General features: G+C 42.9%; 1 protein-coding gene across 1 annotated transcript in view; it reads left to right on the top strand.

Annotated features, from left to right (window-relative positions):
* ctnna2 (catenin (cadherin-associated protein), alpha 2) overlaps positions 1-23,151 on the top strand; it is a 263,054-nt gene that overhangs the window by 226,667 nt on the left and 13,236 nt on the right. Inside the window, exons 10-14 of the mRNA XM_084005035.1 lie at positions 6,644-6,736; positions 8,249-8,405; positions 9,058-9,258; positions 15,857-16,008; positions 17,874-17,987. Of these exons, the coding sequence (XP_083861161.1) occupies positions 6,644-6,736; positions 8,249-8,405; positions 9,058-9,258; positions 15,857-16,008; positions 17,874-17,987 (717 nt within the window). The remainder of the gene's footprint in view (positions 1-6,643; positions 6,737-8,248; positions 8,406-9,057; positions 9,259-15,856; positions 16,009-17,873; positions 17,988-23,151) is intronic.

Genomic DNA, 23,151 nt, shown 5'->3' with positions numbered 1-23,151 from the left:
CATGGGCCTCCCACTATGTAAGCAGTGCTGGTTTACCTCCCGAGCAGCCTGCAGCAAATTATCATATTTATCAAGAATACCGAATCCTCAGCTGCGGCTCCAGAGAAACGGCCACTGTAAATCACAATCTGTCAGCCTCTCATGCAACCCAGTCATGGTTGTCAAGGAGACCATGATGTGATTGTGAGGGCTATTCTGCTTTGAATCAAATCCATAAAGACTCAAATGACAGGAAACTTTGCACAGTTGTCATTTCTCTGTAGAAGTAAAAAGGTCAAAACCAGCATGTTCATCACTAAACATATGTATTAAGTACTAGTAGTTATGGGACACTGCATTCTAATTAATGATTATCTTAAATATTGGGAATGACTGCAAAGCAGCTTCTGCTGTATCTAAAAACAGACAAACGTATTGTACCCAGTCAGACTTCAATAAGCCCATGTGCAAGAACTGAAATGGATAAAAAACAAAATCACAGAAAAGAAAATGGAATTGGACTAAGCTATTTAAAATTGAATTGGAGTTTGATATATTTTCCATAATCACACTGCACATTTTTCATCAAATTGATGTTAAATTAGGACCTCTGAGAGGTGATCTTACCTTACTCACAGAAGCAAGACATGCAGGATGAGTAGAGTTCCTAGCATTCAGCCATAATCTATACAAAGGTCTTCCAGGTTTGCAAGAATCATTGAAGTCAATGTGAGAAGATGGAAGTGTGACTTTTTATTTTGTGAGTTTTTCTGTCTGTCTTAGCCTTTTCGTGTAGTTTCTTGGCCCCACAAACAGGACAACAAGCCAGCATGCAGCTGAAGGTTAACAGGTTTATTGCAACAGAACTTTTGATGGAGATGGCTTGAATCGAGGGTACGGCTGGTGACAGCAGAGAGAAGGGTTGGAGAGCAGCGGGGCAGTGTGGCACGCAAAGGAAGCAGGGGAGAGTCGGTTGGCAAGCAGGCAAAGTGGCAGGCAGACGGACAGGCCAACAGGAAACAAGCACAGGACACAAACGAGCATTAATGCAGGTTACAAGAACACAAGGAAAACGATTCACTTAGGGATTCAGGTGAGAAACAAGATTCTCACCTGAAAAGAAAAAAATCACTCCAAAGGCACTTGAGCTATGCTCTTCATACGCTGCACAAATAATTGATCATTAAATGAATAAAATACAAAGGCAAGATCTAACTACAAACACATGAATGTCTGAATGAATAGGAACTGAACACTTCAGCACTGTATTAGGTTGTTCCTTCAAAAAGAGGGCTTAGTCTTCTGACATAGCAGCTTTAAACACATTACAGGGATATAAATCATTTTTCAGAGAACGAAAGTCATGGCAACTATAATCTGTGAACTACAGAGTGATCATCCCTCAATCACACATACCTGTACATGTTCCTGTTGTAAAGGCCTGGTCAAAGTGGGAAGTGCACAATAGCTGTAGCTGACCTGGCAGCAGCGTTGTAGAGGATTCATTGGCCGGGTCAGTGAACTTGCGTGTTGCCATAAAGGCTCCTCTGTGGGTGTCTTCACCTTTTTCTTATTATTTTTTTTTTAAGGCCTTACACTTTAGCAGCACGGAATGAAAACAATGTTATCTAAAGATTTGGCCATCAGAAATAACAAGAGACACTCTTTGTTTCTGTGTGTGCTTCCATTCGTAGTACTGCCTCGGCATGCATGGAGGCGATGAACCAAACCAGGGTCTGTGGGGAGGCAGAGTGTGGCGGAGTGGAGGATTGTATCCCAGTCTGTCACATATTAGTGGACCTGTCACTTAGTAAACAGTGACTTAAACTCATTTCCATTCTGAGTTAGGAAGTGTAGAGAGAACTCCTAAGTGCATTAGAGTCACTCACAATTTAGGTCCACTTTATCTCTCAGGCGAGGGTGGGTGGGTGGGGGGGAAAGGTAGCAGAGGGAGCAATTAAACAGCGATCTGCAATGAAAATGACTTACACACCCATTCCCTAATTTTCAGATCATGTAGCTCTCCCCATACGAAGAAAGAATAGACTGCTGAATTGTCTTTTATATTGTTTTCCAATACATTTTGCAGTAGGAAGACACACAGCTTTGTTGACGTGGCGAGAAAATGTGTCACTCAATTAGGAAAATGTGTTGTTCTGAAAATGGAACGGCCCAACCATTATCATGGCGAACAGGCTGGGAGATCTATTACCTTTTCTTCTATCTATTTCTGACTTTCTCTGTGTTCAATATGCGGCAAAGTCTGCCGTAGCCTTTTGATGTAGTTGTGAGCCCGCTGGGCATTCCTCCCGAGGCGGTGCATACTTCACTCCTTAATAGGGATTGATTTTCAAAGGTGTGGTTTATAGTCAGACACAGTGGGTCGTCCACTCCTGCTGCTTGATATCCCATGTCGACTTGACCTTGACATCTGGGGGTTACACAATGTGATGCCCTTTAGCCTGTTTCTGTCACCTGCGGGCCCGTACGCTGTAGCTGCAGGCGGCACCGTTGGGAGCCGACAGCTCCAGACTAAAACAAATAGAAGTACTCCTGCGGGGGCAGGCCTGTAATTGTTTCACAGTCTGCATACTGTATTCCCCTGCCACATGTTCTGCTCCGTCTATGTCGACGCTTTATTTATTCTGTGTGTCAGTGCGTGTTAGTGCTCACGTGTGTTCGCGAGCGGTGTGGAGGCAGAAACAGAGCAGCGAGGGATTCTGTCGGTTTTCGTTGCTTTTGAAAATTATAAAACGGGACCCTTTAGCACATGTCAATAAAGCTTTCACCAACCCCCATCCCTGCAACAAGTAGGCATCTAAATGGCAGACTTTAATAGAACAAAGTGCTCCTGTGTTACATTGCGTACCTTAAAATGTCATCGCTGCTGATTGCTTCTTCCACTCCCATTCTTCTCCTTTTCAAGTCCACTTCGTGGTTTTTTCCTCAGGCGAGGCTGTTGTGCCCAAGCACCTTGGCTGACACTGGCTCTATTAGTCGTCCTCGAGAGTTAGTAACTGGAAGGGAGATTTGTGTGGTGTAGCTGCCCGAAAATTGCTGTGGAAATGGCATGGTTTACGGGGGCACTGACCGTCCTGAGTGAAGCAAGGAGAGTCTTCTTCTGGCTCAGCTTTCCCCGCTCTTTGGCACAGCTGTTCAAGTGTTCACTCCATCCAGAATGATCAATGATATACATAAAAAATAAAAAAAATGGGGATTTAAAAAAAAGGGGTAATTTGTCATAAGTTTTAGGCATTACATGGGGAATAATGTGTAGGTACAACAAAGAGGAGATTCATGAGATTACATGGGGATAAACTGATTCCATGCATTGTGCACAGACAGTGTTAAATAGCAATAAAGAAAGACTGTTAAGATGTTATTTAATGTATTACCACCATCAGTGCTTCCGGACGATAGATGTGAGGCTCTCCGTCACAACCCCCTGCATAAAAGGAAAAATGGGAAAAAATGACACTGTCAGATCTATTTTCAGTTACTCAGCTCCATTTAGGTGATTTAGATAGCATACATGAAAATGCCCATCTCTCCAACTGCAGTGGAAACCTTCATCAAATTAGAATTGAAGAGATTATCCGGGGCAGAGCAAAAGGACAAAATCGATAGTTCTTTGTTCGAGGCTAAAATGAAGAATGAGCATTCAGCAAGGATCTCTCTCTATTGCTCCCTTTCTTTCTCCTCTCTTACGCACAGAGGCACACGTGCACACGTACACACACACACACAGACACACACACACCTCTTTGAATTGCATATTCTGCTCCAACATCCTTGACCGTATCAGCATTAGGCTTGCACAGTGTAGTCTCAAACCTTCTGTCTTGGTTTTTCCCTCCACTCTTTGGGGAAAAAAAAAAAAAAAAGATATCCTCAAAGGAGAGGCACTTCCTTAGATAATTGCAATTAGTAGTTTTGGCTGGATGTAGCGGTGTTGGCCCTGGACCAGCTCTCCGTGTTGGGGTAAGAGGGAGTGGGAGTGGGCCTGTTGGGCATGTTTCCAGCCTCCAGAAAGCCCTTTGCCCCTTTGCCTCATGTGGGCCAAGTGAAGCTTCACATTAGCTGCTGGGTCTGAACAGAACTACAGAAAGACAAGCACAGTGTTAAGACAGAAAGAGGGGACTAGTGGTGTACCTAAATTACCCTTTAATTGGGGGGAGAGGAAAAAAAGCTAAATGGAAAGTGCTGAATCTTTGTCCTACTTCTTGAAAGCCTGCTCCTTTATGGACACACAGCAAATGACACATAAAGGCTTTGTTATTCACTGAGATTCTAAGTGTGATTTCAGTTTCAGGCCACAAACCTTCTCGAAAGCGCTTTGAAAGAAATATATTCCCACCACGAGTATTCTTGAGATAGGTCCAGTGCATTAAGGAGAGAACTGACGAGACAGGAAAATATGCTGATACATTGGCAAACCAGTCAGTCAGAAACCAAGAGTGAAACCAGCAGGAGTCCATTGAAGTAAAAGAAAAAAACAATTTGAGTTTTAAACAATAATCCCATGAGTTAGCCGGCCTTTGTTGTTTTTACTGGGAGTATTTTGTACAACATGATAAGTATGCATTTCAAATTGAATTTGCAAAGGAATTTGCATCTATATCACAGCGTAATAAAGGTTTCAGCAAAAAATGCTGTGTATAGTTTACTGTAATGTAAAGCAGTTAGTGAATGCAGGGAACCTGCAATACTCTGGAATTGTCATTTACATTATGATTTGTGTGCGATTCACACCTTCTGTGAGCGGCCACTCACCGTTACGTGGAACGCAGACTCTCAATCACACGCTGTTTTTCTCTTACACACACACACACACACATACACGCTTTAAACACGTACACCCCGCTTCACATAAAGGAATGCAATCCATCAATGTGCTCATTGCTGTCATGAGTAAAGAGACAGAGCTCTAAGCAAGACTCTTCTAACACAAATTTGATTTACCTCAATTTGCCTCAAACAGTGACATGTGAGCACTTGAAGTGCTAATACGGACTGGCACGTTTGCTGCCAACAGGGATGTGTCTGTTAAGCTCAGTTTCAAAGCCTAGGCTCACACTGCAATCTGATTTACTTAAAGATCGTATTGGATACGGAGTTTGAAGTTATGAAAATTAATTGTGAAAAACAGTGATACTGTGGAGAAATGTGATGCCTTTCCACATTGGAAAAACAGCCGACTCACATTGTGTGTGTGTGTGTGTGTGTGTGTGTGTGTGTGTGTGTGTGTGTGTGTGTATTTCCACCTAAACGGTCCCTGTTAACCAGTTCGTATGATGTACTGCATACAGACTCCAAATAGGAAAAACCTGCCATCAATCAAATATAATTAATTTTTCAAAAAAATGAAGACAGATTCACAGGCATACATTTTTTGAGATATCAGTGCTGCTCAGACAGACTTGCTGTTTTTAGGGTGTTTTTTATGTTAAAAGCTGCCTCCAATAAAGGAGTCAGGAAACATGTTATTAAGAAACCATACCTTGATAGAAGGACAGGCATGAATCAAAGTAACCGTTGTTTCATACATAAAAACCATCTGGCAGCGTAATTATACAATAAAGCACCTCTTTGCACCACCAAGCCTCACGATGATCAAGGCATGCTAGTCATGGAAATGTCAACATAATAAGGCTTTCTGTGGACATATTGTGTGAAGCAGGCCATTTTGGATTTGAATGAATCCAATTACCTCGTAGCAACGCTTAGTTCTACAACCTGTGCTACGTCCCTGCAGTCACAGACACCATTGACACGCATGCCCTCTCTTGTAATGTTATTGCAATGATTTAGAGGACTGAACCATCAAAAATGCGTTCCCATGCGTTTTATGGTGCACTGACACAACATCTACGTTATCGACTGCTCATCTACAAATGTATTTCCACCAACTGTGCGGCACTAAAATGAAATTGCCACCCGTGTCGTCGTGATGTGATACCAGCTATCTCCCGCAATTAAAGACAAAACCAGGAGTGTTTGAGCAGTCTCTGACGTTTGAATATTGTTTCCAGCTATGATGAATGTTTGAATGCCCTTTTCGCACACATACCAATACACAAATGTATTCATATACAGTAGACATGCATCTGTTGTACACACATGCATCCACAATTGAAAGGATGGGTTAATAATATATCATATTTGTCTCCAACTATTTGCCTGCGGTAACTGTTTTTCTTTCCAGTTTCCGAGATTTCATCTTAATGCAATTCTAACGTAGGCAACGGGGAACAGATCCATAATCCTCCTGCAAAGATGCATTCTGAGGCGTGGCAATCTACTGAAGTATGTTTAGTATAAAATTCCATCTCAGTGTTTCCTCGTCAAGCTACAGAGCAGCGATTACAACACAAAGAGGACATGTTTTACTGTCCTCAATGCAATTATCTATAGAATAAACACTTGATTTCTTTAACTCGGGCTGCTGGCCCTCGATTTTGTCCCCATCACTTACATTAGAAGCACATTAGAATGTAATCTCTCCATCCAAAGGAATGTGTAAGTTGTTTTAAGACCAATGCTTTTCAGTGGGGAGTCTGCCATAACGGGAAACGGGGAAATGTTTTTCGTGCTCATGATCTTCAGGGAGAAGCACTCTTTTCTAAGCTTTTTTTTCTCTTCCTTTTTTGCTTGTTCCATCCAGGTGGCCAACCTGGCTTGCTCCATCTCCAACAATGAAGAGGGTGTGAAGTTGGTTCGAATGGCTGCCACCCAAATTGACAGCCTATGTCCACAGGTGAGAACATTAAAAACACTTTCATCCCATAAAAAAAAAGCACTCTTTACACAAGCACCAGTCAAAATGTTTTGGTAATTATGTACTCTCTCACTATTTGTCGGGTATCTTTACAGAGCCTTTAGAAAATGGAAGAGCTAGAAATGCCAGAGAGGAAAAAGTACAGTCGGCAGAATGTGAGGAAGAGCTATGAGTAATGTGTAGGTGGACCTTGTAGTGCTGTTTCTCAGGATGCAAGTGAAGGAGGAGGTTAAAATCGATCCTGTTGCTTCCAAGGTTAACAGTAGGCCTCATACACACGGGACCCGACATAGTAGTGGAGAAGGCGGGCTGAAATTACGATTCAGGACCTAATGTGCACGCTCCACTATGAGCACCTGCTGAGGACCCACTTACTTATAAAACTTTGAGAAGAACCATCTCCTGATACCTCTTGGCAGTGCTCAACGCAGACAGATTAAAAAACATAACAGACACTGACTTTGTGGCTGGGGAAGGAGGAACAAAGAGGGGCTGGAACAAAGAGAAATATTTCCATCTGTTCTGGGTAGAGTTAACCCCAGTCCCTTATCTTCACACATGCAAAGAGACACCCACGAACGCAGACAAACACATGCGCACACAGATCGTAGCACCTCTTTTCCTACATCAGATTCATGTTAACTATGATAACTTGGCTATATCTAAAATCCAAAAAGTGATAAAGAGTGGGAGATGAATAAACGCGCTACTTCTGGTTAAACACATGCCAGCTGTCATGGTGGTATGATTAATGCTGCCAGTCTTACCAGTCTGTTGATGTGAGGACTCTCAGCAGGATGTTGCTTATCTAAAAAAAAAAAAAAAAACATGAATATAAGGATAGCGTTTCCTTATTATTTTCATCATTTTAAAATCCTGTGATGTGTTGATCTCTTTTGGCCTGAAGCCAAATGTTCCATCTTACATAGATCAGACTCTTGAAGCAAAGATACTTTTTTTGTAAAAGATAGCCTTGTTCTCTTCGAGCTGTAAGAAATGGCACATCTTTTTAAAGCATCCATAGGTTTTCTAGACAGCACACAATTGTGTTATTATTTTTTAACATGACATATGTTACCATTGATGTGTTTACATAAGTAAAGTTTGGTGATATTCTCTTTATGTATTATTTTGAACAAATCCCATGAAAAGACCAAAAACAGCAATTTCAAGTATTATAGCTCCTTCCTCTGAGTCACATCTCCCTCCTCTTACCTGAAATATATCTATTTCTTTATTAAGATGAGCATGGACAATGTGGTTTATGCACATTTCTACTCCTATTTATGTAACATCCAGCAAAAATGACAGTGTCGGGTTCACAGTGAACACATGTGAGAGGCGTGAAAGAGTCTGGAGACGGCGTGGTCAACGTTATGCTGTCTGTAACATCATCCAGCATACTAATTATACAATGTACATTAGTAAGATTTTCGGAATATGTTTTTTCATAAGTTGTGTAATGATGATTGGCCCTTCTTTCATGGTCAGGTTATCAACGCTGCTCTCACTCTGGCTGCCCGCCCCCAAAGCAAGGTGGCCCAGGACAACATGGACGTTTTCAAGGATCAGTGGGAGAAGCAGGTGCGCATCCTGACCGAGGCCGTGGATGACATCACCTCCGTGGATGACTTCCTGTCTGTGTCAGGTATGAGGCAATGCAGCAAACAGTCCTCACTGATGATAACTCGCCTGCTAATTGAAGAAGAGTATCCACATGTGGTTACGTTCATTTAAAGTCACAGTTTGATTGAGTGACTGGCATCATCCAACATCAAGTTGAAGGGGAAAAAACAAAGAATCACAAATTGTATATTTGGACAAGAAAAACAAAACAATAATCAAATCACAGAAAAGTCAGAAAGCCAAACAACCTGAAAACAAACAACCACTTGTTTTGATTGCATTGTTGTTTGTTCCCTTTTGTTTTATATATGTGGTCCAACGTTTCGGATTTATTGGTTATTTTACTGGGATTTGATAGATTATGCTCTTGACGCGCATGCCAAAGTATGACATTGTAAATATTAATCAGTAAAGAGTTTGTCGCCTCACTATTTCACAATCATGAAGTTCATGAGAGGTGTACTTTTGGTTCCGGACGTTTTTAAGAAGAAGAAGAAATTGCATTCAATTATTTGTAATTGTACATAATTATAGTTAAAGATATACATCATTCGGATTGAGGGAGAAGCATGAATCATTACAATTATCCCTCTTTGCGTCAGTATTTTTGACCAAAGAAAGCCTTGTAGACCCTCCAATTCCATTCACTGCCGTTCTTTCCCTCCTCTCCCAAGAGAACCACATCCTTGAGGACGTCAACAAATGCGTAATCGCTCTGCAAGAGGGAGACGTGGACACTCTCGATCGAACTGCCGGAGCCATCCGAGGCCGGGCGGCTCGCGTGGTCCACATCATTAACGCGGAGATGGAAAACTACGAACCTGGGGTCTACACCGAACGTGTGCTGGAGTCCATCAAGCTCCTCTCTGAGACTGGTTAGTGCAGCGTACACAGAGCCGGGTTAGTGCGAGGAGGCACAGTTTAATGTATGACGGTGTGTTGTGAAGATTAATATGGTATCCTTCACCCTTGTACCGCGCTTTCATCAAGCATCCCGCCCCAAGCCCTTTTGGCAGTGTTAAGCTACTTTCATGAGGGGGGAGTGCAAGACACACCCACGCACACACACACACACACATCACACGCACACACACACACACACATAATCACACGCTAGCACATGCTAGCACTTACCTCTTCTGGTCAGTGACTTACAAACACACCTTAATTGCCTGGATGCACAGTGTCCTGCAGTTTGGATCAGTGTGTTGGCTCTAACACCAACCTTGGACTCCACCTGTTCAGTCCTCTGATCCTCTCATCCGTTTTTCATCTGTTCTTTTTTCCTCCCTCCTCCACTGTATGGCTCATGTGTCATGGCACATTCCAGGAGACCTGAGTTTATCCGTGTGGTAGACTCGGAGAAAAAATCAGAAGAAAATGTAATTTGTCCATTTTTCCAGCACTGGTTGTGTTAACGATCGTTTTTATAACACACAGGTGGATCAGAGATGGAGAAGTCAGTGTTTCTTGTCATGAATGCAATCTCCTTTGAGGCATTAAAGAAAAAGAAGAAAGGGCCCGATGTTCTTTTTCCCAGAGAAAAATATTTTTGCTCCGTGAAATAGTTCCTCAAATCTCTCCCTCAAAGCGCTCAAATGCCTTTTCGCCATTCTAAGGGTGGACAAAAAACACAGGATGAAAGGAAGGAAGTCATTTAGAAATTACCTGTCCACAAGAATGAATTTGCACCACAATCATTCAATTACAATAGCCCCCCCTCTCTGCATTCTCGCCCACGCTTCCCTCCCCCAGATTCTATCTCTATCTACCATTAGAGCCCATTTAGCGAGGCGCTTTATCTCTGGTTTTGCTCGTTACTTTCATCCCCCCACCCCCACCCCCCTTTGGATAAGTCACAAACAGCATTAGGTGGTTCACGTTTGTCACTTGTGAGCCAGTCCGTAAGCATTCAACTCCACCATAAGCTAGTTATTCCTCATTCTTTATCCGGATCCCCATTAGCTTCGGCATAGTGGTCACTAGTCTAGTTATATGGTATCTTAAGCACATTCTGTTCTATTATTGCATAATTAAGTTGAATTGATTGGTGTAATTAATTGATGGCGTACAGTGGCAATATCTCGTGGACACTTAAGGTCAATTTCATATGACCATAACCCTGTCACACACGAAGACTATATAATTGTGCTTCTGTTCTATTAATCCTCCATGGAGGATGGAGCTTGTTTCAGGAGTCAGCAGGACCCCAGAAAGCGTTATGTCAGCGTTCCTGAGAACAACGAATGGAGAGCTGTTGGTGTTGTGGCATCATACTGATTAGCCTCTGATTTTTCTTTGATCACGCATTTGCAAGAATTTACATTTATATTATAAATCTAATAATGAAAACTGTCCAACCTTAATGCTTTGGAATGAGAAAAAAGATTCATTAATCAGACCCTGGCTATACAATATACCTCCCAACAGAATGAAACCTTCCACATAGGAGAGAACGCACATTTTAAAAACTGCACAATTTTAATATTGTATTACTTTACTCAAGGCTAACAAAAAAACCCATCATAATCCTCTTCCTTCTCTAATAGTTGCAACAGTACCAACATGCAGATAGAGACATGCTGTTATGTGCCATCCATAGGAAAGTAATAGCTTCAGCATATACCCTTGAACCCCTCGGAGGAAATAAGTGTTAGAGCTGCAGCATTTTCCTTTTTTAGCGGCTGTTTTTATCAGAGTAGTGGAAATCTTATATTCTATATTGAAACCTGCAAAATTGAAGACTTTTTTTCACCAGAACACCTTCCCACTGAATACCGGGAAGCACAGGACTCACAGTGTTCTCAGTGTCAGAAGCAGATTATTATATGTCCAAAGGAAAAGAACGGGGGTGGTGGGATACAGAGAAAGGGTGAAATGTGGGTTTCCTTCTGTCTTTGGTGCTGAATATTTCAACTGCAAACTCTAAAGTCAGTGAAATAATTTACACTTGTTCATTGGAGACTTCAGCAGCTATGACTCTCTTTGCCTGCTCATGGCAACATCATCATCTTCAGGTCTAAACTGCTGCTCCCACTTTGCTCTGCTATCGGGGGGGACATTTGTGTAACAAATATGTGGAAAACATGCATTATGCCAACATGAATGAGTTCTGTACTAAAAATATGTAGCACCAGGCAAAAAAAAACAAGCATGTAGCTGATATTATGATGTCCGGTGTCCTGTCTGACTTCACCTGCAGCAAATTGGCAATTCTCACTGGCTGCATGGCCTTAGGGAGGACTCCTGTCTTACATAAACTTTAAAGAGGCCTTGTGTCCTCTCGATCGTGGATGCTAATTGAGATGTTAAGGCAGGGAACCGGCAACTGTGTTACACCAGCATTTCATTGCCTCCATATTTCTCTTTGATGAAGAGCCGATGTGTTCCCCCTTCCTATTCCCCTCTTAGTTGTGGTAGTTGGGGGGGTTCGGGGCTAACGTGCACATCTGATCTGGACCATAAAGCACCTATTGATCCTTGTGAACTTTTGCCTCCATCTACCCTCAGCCCTCACAGACCTGCTGTCTATGGATTTGAACACAGTCAAGGAGAAATCTATAGCTGGGGGGAAAGATGATTAAGTGTTGCTGAACAAAGAAAAAGTATATAGGACCACACACTTTTTTTAAGGGTACTGAGTCCAATTAACTAGACTCTACCAAAAAATCAATAGCTGTCAACAAGGATTTCACTAAGCAATTTGAGCAGGGATTTTAGTGGAATTCATTGATGTGGTCCGCTTTTTTTCCTATTCTCAGTGGTGAGCATGTGTGAAACATTATCCTTTGTGCATGTGTGTGTGTGTTTGCTGTTTGTGTTTTTATTTGATTGGCCCTGTGTTTATGCCTAAGGCACCTAGCCAATCGCAGCCACTTGCCTGTCTTTCTGACAGCTGCCACATCAACACTTGCTGACGCTTATCACAACTACCCGCCCTTTGACCTTGTCTCAATTTGCCCATCCCTCCTTCTCATATTGAACGTGGTCAGATTTATGTGCCGGGCCCCAACACAGGCAACCATGGCACACAACTCTTCGGCGTGAAGCTGAGCCATAGAGTCCTGACAGACAGTCCACACATGGACCCTGGATTGAAGCGTGTCCTTGAGAGGGAGAAAAAATCAATAGCCTAATGGGAAAGTGGTTATGGCTTCTCTCTCGTTTTTCCCCTCTCCCTCCTTCTTCACTGAGACACTTTTCTGCCCACTAACTCCCTGTGTTTAAACTAATCTTCTCCTCAAAAAAGGGACAAATTTTAAAGTCGATCATTAATGTGGTGCCTGGAGAGGGTAGATTAAAAAACTGATATATGGCCGAAGTCAGCGTGCCATTTAGAGAAGCAGGGTGGCATTGCTCCTTTGCTAATACATTGGGGCATAGTAAATGGGATTTAGCCAGGGTTTTGCGGTGAGTAATAACACACATGCACACACTGCCACCCTCATGTCATAGCTGTAAATCAGTGGATCAAGTGCTAAAAAAAAGGAAAATGCAGCAGAGACTGTGGGAGAAGAGTAAAGACACTTCACACTGTCTACTTTGAAAGTAATGGCTCTGAGGACCAGACTGTGTGGCTGGCTCAACAAAAATCAACTCACCATAAATATTGAGCATTTCTTTTTAAAACCGTACCTTGTTTGTGACATGCGGGGGACTGACTGGGTGAGGCACTCTTTAAATGTTTATCCATTGTTATAACGATGGGGGAATAGGTTTTTAGCCAGAATAGGAAGCAGATGGCAAACCCGTACCTTGCAAGGAGAGGAGGTGAGGCTTTTTAATATGTGAGCAAATAGAGGTGGGTGTTACAGAGGGAGAGAGTGCTGATGAGGAAATTGCTATGAGGAGAGCAGTGCAGTATGATGAGGTAGGTATCATTTTAACCAAGGTTAGAGTGTAGGAGAGCAGAGCAGTAAGCCGACTAAGGGGCACTGAATTCTTTATCTCATGACCTTCAGTGTTTCTACTTACTTTGAAGGCCTCAGAACAGAAAAAAATAGGCTGAAAGGCACTATAAAGCTCATATTCATACGTTTCCTCCCATCCTTCCATTGTCTGTGGCTTCTTATCCTATTCAGGGTCGCGGGGGTGCTGGAGGCGATCCCAGGACAAAGGCAGGGTTCACACGTAAAGACAGACAAGCACTCACTCATACATGCATTCATCAATTAACCTATAATGCATGTCTTTGGATGGTGGGAGGAAGCCAGAGAACTGGGATAAAACCCACGCTGACACGGGGAGAACATGCAGACTTCACAAAGAAGGCCAGCCAGCGGGTTTAAACCCAGGGCTCTGCATCCCCCGTTCCCACCACGGTTTAGAACCACTGCACTACAACAGCCTGCCGCCCATAAGCCTTTGTTTACCGCGGTAATAAATCACGTGAGAAGGAGATTGAGAAGTATTTTCTCATAGACCGCTATACCATCGGACTTCTTTTTGCGACCACATGAATCACGCCCTGCTGGCTATTAGAAAGAATGCAAGTCACAGCCACTTCCACATTGCCCTCACAAACCTGGAGGTGCATAAAAATGCAAGAATGACAATAAAATACCAATGTAGTATACATTATTACAAAGTGATATAATACGTTGTAATATGCAATGTATTTTGGATCCCTTTAATTCTGTATCATTTTAATAGAATAGAATTGCGTAGGTGTTAAAACATCACATGACAAACCTCTGCCACATCCAGTTGGCCTTAATGATGTTGTGCATGTTTTGTGTATAGAATTGCTTTTGATTGTATATGACTTAAATTGAGCTCTCCTCGTGCAAAAGTGAGGTCTATGCATCAAAAACTGTGCGGTTTGTGGTGTCTGGAGGTCGTTAAACACCTCACCGGGGCACATCGTCTCTGCTGTGAGGTTTTTAAGCATCCATTGTGCTTCCATAACTTCTCACTTAAACTATGCTTAAGCCTAGGGGGTGAAAAAAATCCATTCCTACATGGTCACATTTAATTCCCTTCATCATTTTTCAACTGGAATGAGTGAAATTGCTCCTTACCATCAGCAACTTTGCTCATTAAGAGCTTGGAGAACATTTAAATATTTCTATTTAAAACGCCTTCCCAGCAATTCCCAAAAGCCTATTTTACGCTTCTGCGGTAAGTGGATTAAACTGAATTAAAAATGAAAAGAAAAAGGAAGAGTCTTTTTTGTAGTGCCTTTTATGTTTGGTGAAATATAGCTTATGTTTTATATCAGACAAAATAAGTATACTGCAGATACACCTTTAGTGCAAGCTGGCTAATTGATTTACTTCACTCTGCATGTAAGAGAGAGAGGAAAGTGTGGAGAATGATAATAAAATCACACAGTGGGCTTTTTGGTGGAGATTCACCGGCCAAGCTGCCGTCCTTTCTTTTTTTATGGCCTGTTTTTCTCTTTCCTATCTGTCTGTCCTCATTAGACCTATCTTCTCCCCTCAAAAGGGGTTGTCTGAAATCAGTTCGAGTATCAACAGAAATCCACTCTTTATGTATACCTGTGTTGATGATTATTTCCAATGCAGCAATCCATCTTTTTCTAACATATCAAAAAGCTATGTATGTATGTATGTGCTGTATTTTTCTATTTAAATTCATTCATAAACATGTATATTTATTGTTGAATTGAAGACCTTCTCTGGCTGATGATTCTCTGGTCAGGTAAACCATAGTTTTTGTTATGATAATTTTGCGCCAGCACAAAGTCCATGAAAAAAAACCCCACATTATTAAACTCTGCATTCAGTTATTGTGACTGAACAGGAGATTACGTAGAAAGGTTGCCTGCTAAATATTCAAAACATTCAGTCCGTATTCGTGAATATTTAAAACTGTCGATTGACATTCAGCACAATTCATTTGAAAACACAAAGAGCATAAAGCTCTTCCATCGGCTCTGGCCAATTGATACCGACAACAAAACCAGCCATTTTTATGGTCAATAGGGGCTTTCCTTTTTTTGTTCCGCTTTTGTTCGGCCTAAAAGACTTTGATGAATTTGTTTCACTTCATTGTGATTTGACAGGCTGAGCTTGCGAGTTAGCGTCCTTGTACATCGTCTCGCAGGTTACAACCATGCACACACACACACGCGTACACACACTTCCCCATGCCAAATGCCAGCATACACACAAACAGATCTGTGGCAGACGGGCCGATCTTCCTGTTGGGTAAGCCGAGGTGAAGCTAATTGGCGTGCGTACTGCATATTGTCGCATACACAGAGTTTCATGAAGTGCAAAAATGATCAGAGAGTGACGCAGGAGGCCTGCTGCTGCAAACGTTGAGATGAAAAGGTTGTCAACGTGGCCTCATTTAGAGAAACCACACACAAATAGTCATGCTTTCACCATGCCATATTCTTTCTTCTAATTGGTAAGCTTTCTGAAAGATTACTGACACGTGTGATACACTTGACTCTCATATCTTTCCTTCCCTCCATCTACTTCCCTTGCGTCTTTCTTCCTGCAGTCATGCCCCGTTTTGCTGAACAAGTGGAGGTGGCTATCGAGGCGCTGAGTACAAACCCTCCACAGGCCTTTGAGGAGAATGAGTTCATTGATGCATCCCGTTTGGTCTACGACGGTGTCCGTGACATCAGGAAAGCTGTCCTCATGATAAGGGTATGTCCATTTCCTCCTCTAAATTGAAAAAAGAAAAAACGCTCACTGAAATACTCTGCGATGTTTTAAATGCTCAGCAAGTGTGAGACAGAAATTAATGTGATTTGAAATGCTGACCAAGTCCAAATGCGGTCATTTATTTCCACCCTCCTCTATATATTAAAAACATTTGATTGAGTATTTTGTGAATTTCCCTAATGTTGCTGAATTGTCAGTCAGTGAGTCTGTATTAAGCATATTTGATTGAAATTTATGATCTACTTTTTCTTCCATCTACACTCACTCCAATCCATATATTATTGTCTTTTTACCCTCTAATTGATTATTTCCTGACGCACGGGACAAAGTCGTCACACTCACAGACTCCTTCCCGGTTTTTGCGTCTTCTATTCTATTTCTGGCTCCACACATGTGGTACATTATTGGTCGGGCAAACTGTGCTAATAACTTAGATGACGAAGGATGTCGCCCGCAGGATGAAGACAACATGAGTGAAATCTAAAATGCAATTCAATTCCCGTTTGAGATGTCACACCTGTCATATGATCCGCCTCGTAATGCTGGCGGAACATTTTACAGCATGTCGTTATAAAAATGCTGCATAACAACATGACACCAGCAGCTCTTCTGCCTCACATCCACTCTGATGTTACAGTATCTGCATTTTTCACCCCAACTAGCTCTTCTCTCTTCAGCGTGTAATTCATTTATTCAACTTTATGCAGGCTGGAAGGTTTCCCAGTGCAGCTCTGGAAAAAATCTAATTATGGAAAATAATTTGATGTTGGTAAATAATGTAAAACAGGCAGCTTTGAACTGCCCGGGACCAGCTGGCTTCATAATCCCGTCCAAGTTCAATTACTTTCTGAGGAAACAACTTGGAAGATCCTTGCTTTCTCTGTTGTCTAACTCCATCATATAGATAGCAAATGTGGGTGCCATGTGTAATAGTTTTGTTTTGTGTACACATTTTTAAGCGCCCATGTTATTTTTCTCCCACTTAAGCCGAGTAATGGCTCCTTTACAATTTTTACAGCAGAGATCTTATGAGCGGCCGATGGATTAAGAAACCAATTCTCCACAGTGTTTAAAAATTGAGACAGGTCTTGAGAAGAGTGTTACGTTATTAAGGAAGTTCTCGAAAGCATACACACACACACACACACACACACACACAGAGACACACACACCTACAGAGCAGAATAGTGAATAGGAGTAGCACTGGCTACAAGGAAACATGTATAAAATTGAACAGTGGTTGGAGACTGGCAACTGTATATACAACTGGTGTTTACACTCTCTCCTATTCCCAACAAACGGACCTACAGTCGTGTTTACTTTTACTGGAAGTTCAGCCTTAAAGTAGCACTGCATTACAAAATGATAAGATGCCGCATTGATGGCGGCACGTTGTTTCATATTTCTTGTGATTTCCATCAGGACTGATTATTTCTCTGTTAAAAGGCACTGCAAACTGCAATCAAGTTTTTTATTTACTGTCAGATATCCTTGTACCTTCACAACAAAGATAATGCATTCATGCTGTTGATTTGAAAAAAAAGAAGAAGCTATAATTCCACATTTAAGTATTTTCAAAGAGCGTCCACTATCTGTATTTAATTTGACAGAAGAGTTTAGTTGAGGGGAGGAGGTGTGTGATTCAGATCATTAAAAAATCTCTGTGGTTTGGTTTGAGCTTTCCAATGAGGCTGTGTGTACTGAACAACAGCACAGGAACATATGCTGTCTGCTACCCTGTTACCCCCACAATGGGGCATGAAGTCAAAGTGACTCTTTTCAACTGTCAAGTAAGGAGTCGTATGATTTTCTCTCTCTCTGACTTTGTTTCTTGACGTTTCTCACAGACACCAGAGGAGCTGGAGGATGACTCTGACTTTGAACAGGAGGACTATGATACTCGCAGCAGGACTAGTGTCCAGACTGAAGACGACCAGCTCATTGCTGGACAGAGTGCTCGGGTGAGTGGATGTTCACTTCCCCACTGTGCTGAAAGCGTTCTGAACGTTCCTCGGCGATGCAACCTGACAGGAACACAATATGAGAAAAAGACAAGATGTATTTGGCTTTGGTTGGGCAACGAGCCCAAATTCATCATGTAAGTGGTGTTAGCACTTCAATCGTAGGCTGAGGTGCAAGTTGCACCGCATCCCACATCAACACCCACCCCTGTTTCCTGACCATACTGGAATTGATTCCTCCAACTAGTTCCACTTGCATAGCATGAAAGACCATTTAAATCATCCTAACAAGTGGGATTATTTTAAATAAACACCGTTCGGGGGTGGCAGGTGTAAAATTGCAATCAAAAACAAAGAGGTAATTACCGAATTCCCTTCAGATGCCAGACAAAACAGAAAAATACAGTATAGCACTGTGCCAAGGCTTCAGTTGCGATCACCAGGGTCTGGGCTTTGTTGCACATTAGCAATTTTTCACTTGGGCCCAGTTTAAAGAACATTAAGAGGGTATCAGCGCTCTCCTCCAGCAACATAGAGGCTCTCGTGGCGTGTTGCATGTTGAATGGATTGTGGATGGCAGGAGTATGACTTGGCCCAGTGCCTCTCCCGATGGCACAGGCCTGTATTATACTGCCTGGGTCTCTGCACAGTCTGCACACACAGGGGGGTAATGCACAAGGAAGGAGAAAAGGAATAAAAACTGAAACAGCAGCTTATTGTTGCAACAATGTATGCTATGTAGCTATAGCCCCGATCGTGATGCCTTTTGATAGTTAAAACAAAAACAAAACAGACTTCTCTTCATCCTTTCGGCGAACACAGAACACTATACTCTTAAGTGAAACCAAGTAACAGCTGCTGAACAGCGGCCCCTGTAGCCCCAAAATAATAATGGGAAAATGCTGAAGGCTAAATCGTAGCAGAACTGAAGTAGAGAAGAGAAAGTCAGTAAACTGACTCAGCAATGTCTTCGACACACAATTTGTTAGCATTAGCTAACATTAGCCACCGCAATCTGCTGGTCAAGCCACAACAACGAAGCCTGTAGCTGCAAAACACTGAGTTAATTTAATTGAGCAAGGTTATGTTTTATTGCTCAATCATTATTTGATCCAGAAGATTGTTTCTTATTTCATGAGCAGCAAACTAAATGACAAGATATGTTGCTTTCATTCAACAGCAGAAGAAGATAAAGGGAAAGAAACATGTTCAAGGCTAAAACAAAAAATGATAATCCAATTTTATATATCCCTGTTTAATAAGAAAATCTTGCATTTTAATTTTACATTTCAACTGTTGGAGTAAGAGACAACTCATAAAAGTGTTTATCATTGTCAAATCTCAACTCCAACCATGAACAAATAGAACAGACCCGTGCTTTGGGAGCACAATAGCGTCTCCTGGATGACTGCGGGGGTCCTTGGTGTGAAGTGCTTTGAGTCGGTTGTATGTATGCTCCCACGGAGGCTCCCGCAGCGCTGTATTGCGGGGCCATCTGAGCTTAGAGAAACCAGCGCTGCCACACAAGGGAGCCTCACAGCACCAAACTGTTAACTAGTTTTCCTGGCACTCAACTTTGCTTTGAGTGGGCAGTTCTTCTTGGGAACAGTTTGAAGTCGCAGCATGTCCCTTTTGTCATAACGTGTTGCTGAGATACAACTCATATGAGACGTATTAAAGGGGCGAAGTGGCTGACTGTAATATGCACAGGCAACGTGTTGCATCGTGTCATCCAACACCATCGCATTTCTACATTTAAGACACATTTTCCTATACCGTACATCTGGCGTGCTGGCAAAGCCCCTCACACGCTTAATTGATGTTGCCTGTTGTTCTACTCACTGTTGTTCCCTCAGAGGCTAAACATTTACACACGGAGAAGACGAGGCACATCCATAAAAGATGTGTTTGCCTTTAACCACTGGTGACCCGCCCGGTCGGCCTCGGCCTGTCGTGTCGGGATACAGCTTGCTGTCCTCTCACGGTCATGCCAAGTGCACACTGGTGCTCTGTGTTTCTATTCAAACAGACACGAGGAAGTGTAATCCATTTTTCTCCATAGGAGCTGACATGAACACTCTGAGGTTTACAGTCATGATCCCCCCCGGGCCCCGTCGGCGTGCGGGTATCACACACAGGACGCGGGAGTAACAGCTCCCTCTTACTTCCTTGATCTCACTGGTTCTGTCCCCTTGCTCAGTGTGGAAAGAAATCAAATCATATCCAGGGCACCCCCGAGAGCCTTTGTCCCCAGTGCGATGCCTTGTGTGGCGCTGAACTTGTCACTTCTATTATGCTTATATGTAAAGCTAATTTATTAGAGCAAACACGCATAATGAGGAGGCAGAAAAACACACGGGGGAAGGAGGCCTGTACATAGTGTCTCTTTTTACAAGAACATGCAAACTCTCCTTCTATTACACACCACGGATAATGCACACACACACACACACACAAGCACGCACACGCCATCTCTTAACACAGTGATTGGATAACACTGTTGATAGGTCATCCATAAAATTGAACTCTGAGTGTCTGGGCAGTTTATTTCAAATGAAACAAATTAAAGTCATTTCAAGACGCTGCGCTCGGTGAAGAAACCCGGAAAGCGCTCTAATCCCCGCAGACGTAGCCGAGTCGCAGAGTGTATTGGCACAGCACTCCCTCGGCCGGATTTGCCACTATGTTAAGCTCCCAAGGCCCGCTCCTTGTTGTTATCAGTAAAGTAGGGGAAGGGATTTAGGGATAAGTGAATTCTAGAGAGCAGGGGAGGAGGGGGGGGGGGCTTCACCAAGTGCCTTCCTGCTCCCCTGACGTCCCAATTGCTCGTGTGTTTACCCCTGTGCCGCAGCTTTCTTTTGTGTTCAGAATCCCCCCCCCTCCCCCCTCTCTCTTCCTTCCTGATGCTCTCTTTCTTTTGTTCACACACATTTTCAGAGTGAATTTGAATACCAACCAAATCCCTCACCCTCTCCCCAACCTCCCTTGATCCCTAATTTTAGAAAAGGAATTTCCAATCCAAATTGTTGAGTTTCAAGAGACTTTCTGCTCCCTTTAGCTGTTTTGGGGAGCAGTTCATCTTGGCTTAATGCAGCTCTTGTGTGCAGAACACGGTGGGGGAACATTTTGATTCGCTCTTACTGAAGTATCCAAATCTTACTCTGACTACCAGTTTAATTTTTCATTGTTTATCTTACTAGTTATAATGGCATTGAGCAGAACTTTAACTGTTCTTCTCAATGGTGTACCCAGCATTTTGACTGCAGGGGCACGCTGCTTGGTGTAATTATAGAAATAAGTGAATAATTGATGGCTCAACAGTTGGGTGCAGGGACAAAATGAGCAGCGGAGACATGCTAATGATGAGTCCTGGGGTCAGAGAGATGTGCTTGGTGGCGCAGTGCACTCACCTGTGTCGCTATTGATTAGGCAGCAATTACTGTCCAGCTTCTGTTTTCGGCTACATTGAACATGAGCACATAATCAGAAAACCATACCCCAGGGAGCCACTTGCTACCCAGAACCATGAGCTTAGATCACAAATATGATGAGTGTCTGCACTGAAATGACTGTTGTAGGTTTCATTTAAAAAAAAATTTCCACCACAAGCATATGGCTAATCTTGAGTACTGCTGCAGAAAACAAGTGATGTCTGTGAAGCTTCTCAGTCATCCAGGTCATGGTAATCTGTGAAAGCATGATCGTAGGAAACTGGACTTGTTTTCCCCTCTCAGTTTGGGTATTTAACTTATTGCAGGGTTGTTAATACTGTGAGAGACATGTGACTCCTGGACCCCCCCAGCCACTTCCATGAGAGGCGAAATGTCTTCAAAAACCTGAACCAGGTGCCTACGATAAAGCTTTCACATGTGCACAGTGATGGCTGCATGCTCAAGGTCCTCTCGTGGTGGCAGTGACTTGGTTGCAGTCACCTTTTATTGTCGGTTTTATGCTACTATGGGCTGCCTGCTGACTCCTCACTCACGAACCAGCTCCCCTGGCCGGTAGGGGCCAGCAGTGATAACACAGCTGAGTGCATCACCAACCCCCAGCTGCTACTCTGCAGCCAGAGATGCACGTGGAGGAAAACCCTAGACTGTATATGTATATATGTTAGTTATCATCGTTTTGCACAGGGTGTTTGACTATCAGCTAACATCTAACAGCACTAGACAGCAGCTGACTGCCTATTGTCAAAAAAATAGACTTGAATCCTTTATACACTCTTCAAGTCACTGTCTAGACACTGTCTCGATGGGGGCTTAGCATATCGTGGGTTTCATTCAAACAACCTTACAGCACTGTTCTTTGCAGACACACTTCTCTATTTCCAACTAATTTCAAATGGAAAAACAATCATAGTTGAAATCCACAGCATTAATAGGAATTTAAAGATAACACACCATGTGTTCTGTTGTTATATAAGACAAAGTCACAGAAGCAGAAGGACTGATGCTTACAATTGGGTTGTTAAAGCCTGTTAGTGCTAATTAACTTTGCAAAAATGCACCCTTTATTTGGGGGGCTGTCTGATAAGTAAATGACCTTCAAACTCAAACAGGCTCCACCCTCTATGTGTAATACTCTCCTCCAATCATTAAATGTGTGCTTGACCACTGAAACCTTGTGTAAGCATAGCCCCAATCAGGACATAGCTATACCCGAATATGTGTGGACCCCACACGCAGAGAGCCCACCTGTTTCCACAGTCAGAGAGCCTCGACCACTGCTGCTGTCTGACACTGAGACACTATTTTGACAAACTATTTCAGCTGCAATTGTTTAGCAGCAGCTAACAACTTGCCCGACACCCTAGCCTCGCCATCTCAGACTGACGTTCTGGACCTTCGCCGCGGCCAAATGAATAATGTGATTCAGGGAGTTGCAACAGCCGTGGTCCGTGTGATGTTTCTCGCCGTGTGTGGTTGGGAATCACATCACTCCTGCCCTCTAACAAGGGGGCCCTGCTGCTCCCTGAAGACAGTGTAGGACAGCTTAGCAGCGGGGTGTGCTACCCTCTGGGATCCACGCGTAATCAGGTAGGCGTGTCCTTAGTGACCGGCTATGCTCATGCAAAGGTCTTCAATGGGTGGAGGCATGCTCGTGATTGGAGGGGAACATCACACATGGAGTCCAGCAGGGAGCTCCACATTTATTTATAGAA

The sequence above is a fragment of the Eutrigla gurnardus genome (assembly GCF_963514095.1).
Source record: "Eutrigla gurnardus genome assembly, chromosome: 3".
NCBI lineage: Eukaryota > Metazoa > Chordata > Actinopteri > Perciformes > Triglidae > Eutrigla > Eutrigla gurnardus.
The sequence above is the reverse complement of the archived record's forward strand: the minus strand, read 5'-3'. Positions and strand labels throughout refer to the sequence as shown.